General features: G+C 41.6%; 1 protein-coding gene across 1 annotated transcript in view; it reads left to right on the forward strand.

The window, feature by feature from the left end:
* The window catches only part of KDM5A (lysine demethylase 5A), a 49,237-nt gene extending 43,150 nt beyond the window's left edge, over positions 1 to 6,087 (forward strand). Inside the window, exons 27-28 of the mRNA XM_074144532.1 lie at positions 2,152 to 2,562; positions 4,094 to 6,087. Coding sequence (XP_074000633.1) covers positions 2,152 to 2,562; positions 4,094 to 4,306 — 624 coding nt within the window. The 3' untranslated portion in view covers positions 4,307 to 6,087. The remainder of the gene's footprint in view (positions 1 to 2,151; positions 2,563 to 4,093) is intronic.
* The last annotated feature ends 5,741 nt before the right edge of the window (positions 6,088 to 11,828 follow it).

Below are 11,828 nucleotides of genomic sequence, written 5' to 3' on the forward strand. Positions count from 1 at the left end.
GTATGGAACTTGAAATATTCTAGTACAGGAAAAAACCCCACATCATTTTGGTGATTTTTAAAAAAAAAAAATCTTGGGTAGTTGAGTGCATAGTTACTTGACATGTTTGGATTTCAACTGGGAAATAGTAGATTCCAGAAAACAGCAGAATAAGAGGTCCAAAAATCCAGTTCTTGATCACTCGTGCCATAGCACTGTCCTCCACAATTAACCGTATTTGGAACAGTTTTCTCAGGCAGTTCCATATGCAAACCTTATTTTAGAAAAGATAAGGTTAGGGAAGGAAATGCTTTTCTTGATTATGCTTGGAATCAGAACTGATCTGCAAAAGAATTAGAAGTGGAAAGTCTACACTTACCTTATATAACTTGATACTTGTATGTTGCTGAACTTCCATTGTTAGTGGGAAAATAACACTTTTTAAAAAAAACATGATTTGGTATTATATCCTAGAATCTATCCTGGAGTCCTATTCTTACTCAGATTAACAGATAAAACAATTTCTTTTTTTATGAATATACTGTGAAGATGTCCTGATCTCTTTGTTCAGTTGACAGTGAATGGCAGGCTTATCTGCTGATTCTGAGGTCTAGTCCAAATCACTTATCCTCATTCATGGAGTGGCTAAGTGGTATGTGTGAATGAGGGGTGTGTGCTGGAAGAGGAGGTAAACTCTTTTGTTGAGGAGCTATACTGGAACGCATCCTTTTATCATCTGTCAGCTGAAGATGGGGTTCAGTTTGACTGTGTGTAGTTACAGAATATATGATTGCTCTTTTTTTTGAGTCACTGGACAGGAAAAACACTTAGTAGTGTTCATTCTTGACTTTTTGGTAGTGTACACTAAGGTAAGATGGAAGGTTACATGCTGTGAACAGGAAGTCTCATATTAATCAGCTGTCTCATTTTCTGAGTGCCATCCATATACAACAGATAAGTCAAGGTGTTGCCAAGCTGCCGTCAGTTAGAACAGTAGGATAAAGCAGACCCTACCTCAAATGAAGTACCGCTTTACCATGTTTTGATGAAAGTAATTCACTTCCCAGGCTTAACGCTTTTTTAATGTAACGGATTTGGCATGGAATTGATTGAAGAACAGTTTGAATGCCAGCAAATAGCAATTTATAAATAGTATGCCAGACTGTTATGTTGTTAAGCACAGCTTTTTTTTGGGGGAGGTCGTGGTAAGAGGGTGTGTGTGTTACGACATTTTCTGGTTAACCCTTATGAATACTTGTTTGACCAGAACTACTCATTTTAAATTGAATACCTTTCTATGTCTAGTTACGTGTGAAATAGGTAGACTCTTGTAAAATCTTCTGAGGATTTGGTTTTGGGTAGAGTAGCTGTATTAAGTAATGTACAATAAACAGACACTTTTTTTTTTACTGGCTTATAGTATGTCCTTAATCTATTAATAATTATTAAGGTTAAAGTATATAGCTGGATGAACTGAAATTGAGTCAGTCCCCTTTGTACAAAGGAGCTATACATATGAATCTTTCAGATATAAATAGGACTAGTCACTGTGGATCTACCTGCAGCGACAGAGCTTGCCGATTTTAATCCTCACTTCTGATCTGAGCCTGCCATTTAAGAGTTGTTAATGATGCCAGGTTATTTACAATATGTACCAGTTTGGAAGCTATTCAAATAATGGATCTATTACTTTCTTGCTTGAGTTGATGATACATTTTAAGAATTCACTGATTGCTCTTTCTTAATCTCCAGAATAGCAATTGCTTTCTCTCAAAAATAATTACAGGCAAGACTGACCTAGGATGAAAAATAAGTGAGAGCGTCTAACACATGATTAAACTTCTCAACTTTTGTTAAAAAGCAGCGTGAGAAGGGAGCTGTAATTATTGCTTATTCTGCCTCCTCATCCTGGCTGATGCTTTACTTTTTCCACTGGACGTTTTTGATTCATTGTACTTTAACACAGTTGATACCACTTAGGATTTTTTTCTAGTATGGTGAAAATAAAGTTGAGCTCCTTTTTGTTTATGATTTTTAACTCTGTTGTTGAAAAGCTTGCTTCATACCATGTCAGGGGAATGCTGGAGGTAAGAACATCTCTCAAACCACAGGTTTTGCAGTATATGGAGATATATATGTGAAAAAAATATTTTTTTCACCTTTTCTATGAAGGATGACAGCATGGATGAGAAACCACTGAAAATGAGAGGGAGAGACTCTTCTGAGAGGAAGAGGAAACGAAAGCTGGAGAGAGCAGAGCAGTTCTTTGGAGATATGAAACAAAAATCTAAAGAGCTGAAAAAGCTGGAAAAACCCAAGAAGAAGAAGCTAAAACTCACCATAGATAAGACAAAGGAGCTGAACAAGCTGGCAAAGAAACTGGCTAAGGAAGAGGAGCGGAAGAAAAAGCGGGAGAAAGCAGTTGTGGCAAAGGTGGAACTAGCAAAGGAAAGCACAGAGAAAAAAAGAGAGAAGAAGGTTCTAGATATTCCTTCCAAGTACGACTGGTCAGGAGCAGAGGAGTCAGATGATGAGAACGCTGTATGTGCTGCGCAGAACTGCCAGAGGCCCTGCAAGGACAAAGTGAGTTTTTGCTTGGTTTTGTTGTAGGCAATTACATGTAAAGTCAAAAGCTCCAGTAAAATTTAATAATTAGGTTGAACGGCATGAGCAACAGCAGTGGCATGATTGGAAATGAGAGAGGATTGAGTAGTACTTGGGCAGGTACACAGATGCTGTAGCTAAAACTATAGAACTTCCTTATTCTCTTAGGTATTTTAAAACAGAAAGCGATGATGGAAAATTAAAATCTGGGAAAAGGTACTTGGTTTGGAAGTTTAACCTCTTCAAGCTATGTAAATTTTTTGTCGACTATGCAAGATGCCTTGTCTAATTCAAAGAGTCAATGCTGTGACTGAGCTAGAAATGTTCCTGACTTAAGTGAGTTTCTGAGAAGTGGGGGAAAAGAAGGAAAAAAACCAAAAAACGCTCCCAATAATAACTGTAGGGTTGACTGTACTGCACTGGCTTGCACAAGAGAGAGGGTAGGTTCAAATATCAAGAACTTCTTGTTTTTCAAAATTGAAACATAGAATTCAAGTGTTCATCTGCTTAAAAAGACAATTTTTTGAAGCCTTAATCTTAGACCAAGGTTAGAAATTACACTGGAAGGTGAGTCTGTCAAAAGATGATGCAGTCCTTGTACCATTCTTCTCTTCACTTCATAGATGATAATTAGATTTATATGAGTACATTTTTGCAGAAATTGAGATTGCAAGAGGGAGGAGAGTGCTTTTAAATTCATATTATAAAGGACATACTAGATTTGTCAAACTTGCATAAATGAAACCAAATAAAATTCCTGATTGTATAATTGAAGCTTTTAATGGAATGACTGTCTTTCCATAAGGTTGGGCATGGTTTTGTTCATTCAACAGATGAATGCCATACAAACGAAAAATGGCAGACATGGGAATGTAACGACTGAAGCTGCAGTTCTTAGTGTCCATTGCTAGTTGCTTTTAAAAAATTGTTCAGTAATAATTTTCCTGCAAGCTAAAGCAACATCTAGAGCTGATCGTGTTTCTTCCTTTTAAATAGGTTGCCACTATTGTTACTTTTCTAATTATTTTACATTCCTCTGCGAAGTGAAGGCAGAACTACAGCAGTAACCATTTTCATAGTTGTACCAGTGCATGCCATTAAAATCAAGAATCTGTCTGTTACCCTGCTGATCTCAGTTTCTGACCACTGACTGAAATGAACATGTACTCAGGGAGTTACAGAAATCTAATAATTAATCTTTTTTCCTTAAGTTTTAATTTACTTTTCATGCATTTCCTAATTCTATAGCAAATTCAGCTGAAAGTTTGAAATACTTGTTTTGTACTGTGATGGTCTTGGGATGGGCAGGGCTTCTTGGAAGAGCATTATTTTTTATTAAAACAAAGCAGCTTTTTAAAACAAGCTCTACAGGGCATTAATTTGTGCCTGAAAGCTTTTGTGTTCTAGGTATATCAAGTAGATTTAGTAGAATTAAATAGTGTTTTCTTCATAGAAATGCTGCCTGTCTGTCTTCTAATGTGTTGCGTGTTGCTGATCTGATCTCTTGCAGGTAGACTGGGTGCAGTGTGACGGTGGCTGTGATGAGTGGTTTCATCAAGTTTGCGTTGGTGTCTCTCCAGAAATGGCTGAGAATGAGGATTACATCTGTATAAACTGTGCAAAGAAGCCAATGCAGGGACCAAGTAGCCCTGCTCATGCGCCACCTCCTCCTTTCTTACTGAGCTACAAACTACCAATGGAAGATCTTAAGGAGACAAGTTAGCAACTACTCGATGCCTGGAACTTGTTGGGAAACGGACCACTGAAACCCTACAGAAAGAGAGGGTTTGAAGCTAATGTAGCCACTGAGCTTCACTTCCAAGGATGTACAGACCTGCAGCAGAGTTGGTCCCTTCCTTACAGCTGGCTTCCTTCATACAATGGGGACGTCAAGGCACAGTGGTACCAACTCATCTATGCAGACACCACCTGATTAGGAGCTGCAGCCAGTGTTTTTTGACTTGAGTATTTCCATCTTTGAGTGTGGCTGTTGCTCTTAGAGACTGAGCAAACCCGAGGCTGTTAGAGTAGACACTTCAGGGTGTTAGAAGTACATGTTGGCAGTGGAGCTGGCCTGGAATTGGTGGGCATAGGCTGGAGCTTTTAGGCCTACCAGGTTACCCTAAGGAGGTGACTTTGGAAGTTATCTTTTGCCTCCCCATGCCAACCCAGTGAGTGGGGCAATGTCTTGGGAGAGTTAAGTTGCCGCCATATCCAGGCAGCTAACACTACACTATAAGGATGGGAGCAAGTGGATGAATTCCTTTTTATTTCTCTTTTGTAGCTAAAGGGCAGAGGAGCTCATGATCTCAGAAATCAGCAAAGGTTCTGTTTACCAAAAAAGAAACCCAACTCTACTCTACTAGGCAAATTTTTTTTTCCTTAGTGGGGAACAGCTGATCTTCCTGTCCTGAGGAGGGCCAGAAAACAGTGATGAAGATGTCTAGCTAGACTGGAGCTTGGGAAAAGCAGAGTACTTCCCTTTCCACAGGGGTGCCCTCTCCTGTTCTAGGCTTTGCTTAGAGTTCTGCACTCCTGCACATTAAAGTTGTCTCATGCAGGATGGAGCTGGCAAGGAGGTACAGCACCCAGGGCACCAGCTTCTGTGATCTGTACCCAGGGATGGGAAGGAAAGAAGACAGCCCACTTACCTCAGAGGTTACACTGACATGTGCTTCTGTGAAAAGTTTCACTCACAACTATTTCCAGTATCACCAGGCTACGGGCATGGCCTCAAGCGATACCAGCAAGCAGTCTGCAGATACTGTTCGCAGCGCAAATCCCCCTCCCTGCTGGCTTTGCTGGATGTGTACCAGTGTACAATCAGCAACAATTCTTGTTTGAAGTCGCCCCTGGCTTTGCCAGAGGACCAGAGGGCTTGGGGTCATTCTGGGTGACAGTTGTTTTAGTAAATCCATTTTTAAAGAAGGACTTGTTTTTACTTTTTTCTAAATGTCTCAGACTACTGACTTGTTCTATAAATAGATTATTTTTCTTTGATTTTTTTATACTTACCACTGTTAACCAGCAGCACAGACAGAGGTTCACAAAGCAAAAACCTGCCCGTGGGCTTGGGTTTTTTTACTCCATTCCTTCCTTGTAGTACAAGGAATTAGCAGTTACCTTCCCCATTCTAGCCTGACCAGCTGCCTGTGTTTAAATAGGTAAATACATTTCATGTGCTACCTTTGTGTTTGGGTTTGTTCCTATTAGTGGGGCATCTGGGCCTTAATGACTCCAGTGGATGCTGGCTTTGTGTATGTGAATGTCTGAAGCCAGCCACTGGGCTGTCTTGTCCCCCTCTCCACTCGCTCCCTATTGTGTTTCCATTCTTCTGCAGTTCTAGGAGTGTTGTAAGTAGTGTCCAGTCTTACTAGGAGATGGATTGGGATTTAAAGAAATATTGACAAAAACAAAAGTGTTCTGTCTTGACTGTTCTGTGTCCCTTCTCTTGTTCTCAAATATTTGGAAGTTTATTTATCTGGCAGAATTATCCATCCATCCAAAAAAAAAAATTCAGCTCAGGTAGACGAACTTGATGGGTTTGTTTTATTTGTGCCTGCTGCCTGGGAAAAGGAAGATGTGCAAAAGAAAAAGAACTAAGATGGAGGGCAGAAGGTACAGGGTCTTGGGAGCTTTGAGTGCAAATCGGGCACAAACTTCTAATCCCTGCTCCTTAAAGACTAATATGGTGTTAAAAGCAAGCTGTGGTTAAGCATGTGGCTGAACGGGCACCCTAGCAAACATAAGAGTATTATTTGTTTACTTATTTATGAAGGAGTCTATGCTATAGCTAGACATACCCTCTTTTTGCCTCCAGTTACATTTTTTTTCTTTTCAATGTATGCTTAGTTTTGGTAAACTGGTTTGAACAGATGTTACTTTCCTTCAAGCTTTAACTGATGGTACTACATAAATGTTTCCCTATATGGAGTGGATAGACTGTCACAGATGTTTAATCGTTCCAGAAGTAGACTAGTACAAGATTTCTTAAAGAATCCCAGTGTTCTGTATTTTTTCCTGACTCCTAGAATCCGTGACACAACAGGGAAGATATGGTTAGCATATCCTGTTAGCCACGGAGCATATCCTCTTAACCATTCCTACATTCTCTGTCGCGATAAATTCATTGTTATATGTAATTACCATCAACTGGAAAAGAGATCTTTTAGTAAATCTGCATTGAATGTTCCTGTTTCTCTGAGTAGAAGATGTGGTGGAGAATGTTAACAGTAGCACTAGTTACGACAAGAAGGAAACAAACAGCTATACGATGCAATGGTCAATCATTCTGCTTGTAACAAGCATATAAAAGTGAACAACAGAAAGAAATGTGCAAATAATGTGCAAAAGGTCACATTTTTAGTAGCTGTTTTTCGTATTATCGCATGGAGAGGCTCTTTACTACACTGTTGAAAGGAGGTTGCCACACTTTTTCTAGTAATGGATGTTTCATCTGCTTTTGGGTAAGGTGTTCATAAAGAGAAGACCATTATTAGCTTTACATCTTATTGTTTAAGCTTATTTTTTAAGAGCATAATTCCTCTCAAAGGTTTGCTGATAGTATGAACTTATGAATAAATGTTAACTTTTGGAAAAATCTGTAGATATGTAGTTAGTGGTTGAAAAATCTAAAGCTGTGGTATTGTCTCCAGACCTTAGGGTTTTGAATTCTTATAAAAACATATGCAAAGAAGCAAGCCAAAGTTAAGCTCAGGAAATAATTTTCTTACAGGTCTGCTACAGCTGTAGGAAAAATCTCTCATGCTTTGGGGACAAAATCTCAGTATATACAAAATTTTAGCTCGTGTATCTAGAGGGGTACCTGTCTTAATGCTATATTCTACAAAGGATACTAGCCACTGTTCATGTTATTTCACTTCATGTGTCTGACGCAAAAGGTCAAAGAAATTACCTGAGCTTTTGTGAGGAACTAAAAATGGCTAGGACTTGAGTTCTAAATCTTATACAAACCATGCGGTTTCAAGATATTTTTTTTTTTTAATAACCAGCACCTGGAATTGGGAGGCTTTACTTGCATAGATACAAACATCACTCCTGAACTTCAGTACCATTATTTTTAGGATTTATGTTTTTGACAGGTTGTCTGTACCTGAATGCTTGTGCAGCCTGGACTATTTGATAATGAGGGCTCAAGGTAAAATTGATATTATGGAAATTATTTTAAGGGATTGGAATGTAGTCACACAGCATAAGATAACAAACAGATGTCTGTGTGTTTTGTTAGCCACACTGTGAAGATTGCATTGATCTTTTCAGTTTTAGTATCATAGAATAATTTAGGTTAGAGGGACTTGTGGAGGTCATCTGGGTCAACCTGCTGACCAAAGCAGGGCTGACTTTTGAAAGCAGGTTAAGTTTTTCAGGGCTATGTCCAATCAAGTTTTGAGTATTTCCAGGGATGGGCATTCAAAAACCTCTCTGGCTTCCAGTTCCCTTTTTGTAGCATCTTCAGTGCACACTTTTGTCTGATGTACACTCAGATACTCACTTGCTGTAGCTTGTCTGTTGCCTCTTGAAGAGTCTGGCTCCATATTTTCTGTAACCATCCATTAGGTAGTTGAAGAATGCAGGTTTTGTAGCCTTTAATTTCCAAGCTGAACAAACCCAGCTCAGCCTCCCTTGGGCCATGTAGTGTGCTGCAGCCTTCTAATAATCTCAGTGGTCCTCAGCTGGACTTGTTTCAGGCTTCTCAATGTCTATTTTTGTACTGAGGAGCCCAAACTGGACGTGGTGCTCCAGGTGTGCTGACAGGTGTTTAATACAGGGGGAAAATAACTTCACTTGCTGGCCATGCTCTTACTATGCAGCCTGGTACAGGGCTGTCCTTCATAGCTGCAAGGGGGCATGCTCCTGACTCCTATTAATGTGTCCACCGTTAGCCCCAGGTCCCTTGGTTTACTGTTTCTTAGATGCAGGACTGATGAACTTAACAGATTTTTCCATCAGCACATCACTGCATCACAAGATTCAACTGAATGGGAGCCCTGTCCCATGTTTTGGGTTTGTCCTACCCCCATCATTGCTTGGTGTCATCTGCAAAGTTAATGAGGGTACACTCTATCCCATCACCCAGGTGGGTAGGACATAAGAGTATTGTCTCCAGTACCAACGCCTGAGGTACTCCACGTGCAGCTGGCCACCTTCTAGATTTCAAATTGTTGACTATTAAAGTCTGAAAACAGCAGTCCACCCCGTTTTTCACCACCCTTGTAGGTTGTCCATACACTCCCTAAGTATGTTTTTGCTGTAAGTCAGGGTAAATGACCACTGCTTTCCCCTCATCCATAGGACTTCAAGTGCTGCTCATACCTAAACTCCATGTGTGCTAGTGAGCACTTAATGTCAGTCCCGTACATCTAGATGCAAGTCCAAGCTGGTCTGGTTAAAGTCACTTATCGATGCATGGTCCTTTTGTACACAGTTCTTCACACTGGAAGAAAGGCGCAGTATGAATGAGCATTGACGGGGTCATCTGATCATCTAAGAAAAATGAAGGAGGCTACAGCCTCGTTCATTCAACAGTAGGCTGTTTGCTAGGCAGCTGTCCAAGGATAGCTAGCACCATTTTTTTTGTTGTGTTCTCGTAACAGTTCATAGATTCATAGATTGGTCCAGGCCGGAAGGGACCTCCAAAGGTCATCTAGTCCGACCTTCCCGCAGTCAGCAGGGACACCCCCAACTAGACCAGGTTGCCCAGGGCCTCGTCGAGCTTCACCTTGAATATCTCAAGGGAAGGGGCCTCAACCACCTCCCTGGGCAACCTGTTCCAGTGTTCCACCACCCTCATAGTAAAGAACTTGTTCCTAATATCCAATCTAAATCTCCCCTTCTCCAACTTAAAACCATTGCCCCTTGTCCTGTCACTGCAGGCCTTTGTAAACAGACTCTCCCCAGCCTTCCTGTAGGCCCCCCTCAGGTACTGGAAGGCCGCTATGAGGTCTCCCCGGAGCCTCCTTTTCTCCAGGCTGAACAACCCCAGCTCCCTCAGCCTGTCCTTGTAGCAGAGGTGCTCCAGCCCCCTGATCATTTTGGTGGCCCTCCTCTGGACCCGCTCCATCAGGTCCATGTCCTTTCTATATTGAGGGCTCCAGACCTGCACACAGCACTCCAGGTGAGGTCTCACCAGAGCAAAGTGGAAGAGTCACCTCTCTGGATCTGCTAGCAACACATCTCTTGATGCAGCCCAGGATGTGATTGGCCTTCTGGGCTGCAAGTATTTAGAATATTTAGAATGCAAGTTATTAGAATAAATGCAACACAGAGTTGTAGCAAAGAAAAAAAGAGCAAAAGCTATTGAGGTATTCATCAGTTGTGTATCAGACATGCCTTGCTGTTCTTCTAGGTACATGTTGTATACCTTTGAAAGTAATGATTGACTGAAAGAACTGCTGTACACTAACAGTCGTTTTATGTATTGGAAACAATTTTTTTTTTTTAAAAGAGTGGAAAAAGCTTCTTAAAAATCAATCTCCCTCAAGTCACTGCTAACGTAGCTGTAAGAAGTTGAGAACCGTGGCCTGCTAAAAGCAGGACTTGAGGCTTCCTTGGGTTAGCTGCAAACGAAAAGCAGGGAACTCCTTCAAATCCTCTCCAGCTGTGGTCGCTAAGAATGTGTTTGGTCAGCCTGCCTGAACCAAACAGGAACTCTGCTTGGAGCACTGAGTCAGCGGGGAGATGCAATAAATCCAGCCCTTATCGAAATTCTAGCCACGCTGGCTTCGGAAGGGTGATAAATGGGTAGGGCAGCTGGAAACTGCACAGCGAGAGATCGAGAGCGTTGAGAGCCTTATGTAATGAGATGGCTCGCTACAAATGCATGGTAAGTTGCAAGGTAAAGGCAATGGAAGTAGGAAGGATTTATTGAAAACCAAATATTTGTGCGGAAACATGCTCTGAATGCCTTTGAAACAAAAGCTCTGCTGCAGTGAATAGCTTTAATCCTAGATGGGACATTGTGTCTAAATTGAAGGCTCTTCAGAAGCCAATTTTTGGCAGTCTGTATTGCCCTCCAACCCTCTCAAAAAAAAAAAAAGAAAAAAAAGTCTTCTAAAGCCAAGTGCCTGAGGGAGCTGCAGTGGGTGTTAGTATCAGAGGAGGGCAGCCATCCCTGTGAACGTACAGTTCCTGAGACGGCTGATGTCACTAGCCAGCCCGGCATCTGCTTTTAGTGGGTGGGTGATGTGCCAGATGGAACTGCTGCGTCTGTTCCCAGGTTGATGCGGTCTCTGCTCAGTCTTGCAGCAACTCAAGCCACCCGCCAGGCACCAGGCACGCTGCTCTCCTCCCCAGAGAAAGAAGGTCTTTGCTGATGTATGGTAATAGCGGAGGACCTTACCCAAATCCAAATTATGAATTTGAGAAGCAGCTCAGATTTTAGTGGGATGTGAGATGAGTAGCACGTTCTGGTTAGTTCTGTGAGCTAATGGTTCAACTTCCCTTTATGCAGCTGGAAATTAGTTATAGAATCATAGAATAGTTACAGTTGGAAGGGACCTTAAAGATCATGGAGTTCCAACCCCCCTGCCATGGGCAGGGACACTTCTACTAGACCAGGTTGCTCAAAGCCCCATCCAGCCTGGCCTTAAACACTTCCAGGGATGGGGCATCCACAGCTTCTCTGGGCAACCTGTTCCAGTGCTTCACTACCCTTACAGTAAAGAATTTCCTCCTAATATCTAATCTAAATCTCCCCTCTTCCACTTTATAAACCATTACCCCTTGTCCTGTCACTACATCTCCTGACAAAGAGTTAGCCACGTCTTGTGTGTGTCCCCGCAGTGGCATTACCAGAGCAAAATACGGTAAAGATCAAAATCTAGATATTATCAGTGTATTGATAGTGTCACATCCCATTATTTCTTTGCCAGCTTTCCTGATAGTCTCTTATGCAGGAGGGAGGCAGAAGACAGATGCCTTAGCTTTGCCTAGAAACATTCTTGGGGGAGAAAACTGCTGCACACCAGTGTGTGAGAATACCTGGTAAAGAAGTAGTGGAATCATCTGGTAGCAACCCTCCCTATTGCTGATGAGCCCCCAGGTGAGTGTGTGGTACTTCTGTTCTCCACCTAGATGAAGGTGGTGATCTACTGGTGCAGCTGCAAGCCATTATCCAGGTTTGTATCCATACTGGTAAGGTTTAAAACCAGCTGGGTTGTGTGTTTTCTGGGTGTTGCCTCACAGCGTGGCCTTTTCTATAATTTTTAACCAAGATTGGCAGATCC

This window comes from Numenius arquata, chromosome 2, assembly GCF_964106895.1.
Source record: "Numenius arquata chromosome 2, bNumArq3.hap1.1, whole genome shotgun sequence".
In the NCBI taxonomy this organism is placed as follows: Eukaryota; Metazoa; Chordata; class Aves; order Charadriiformes; family Scolopacidae; genus Numenius; species Numenius arquata.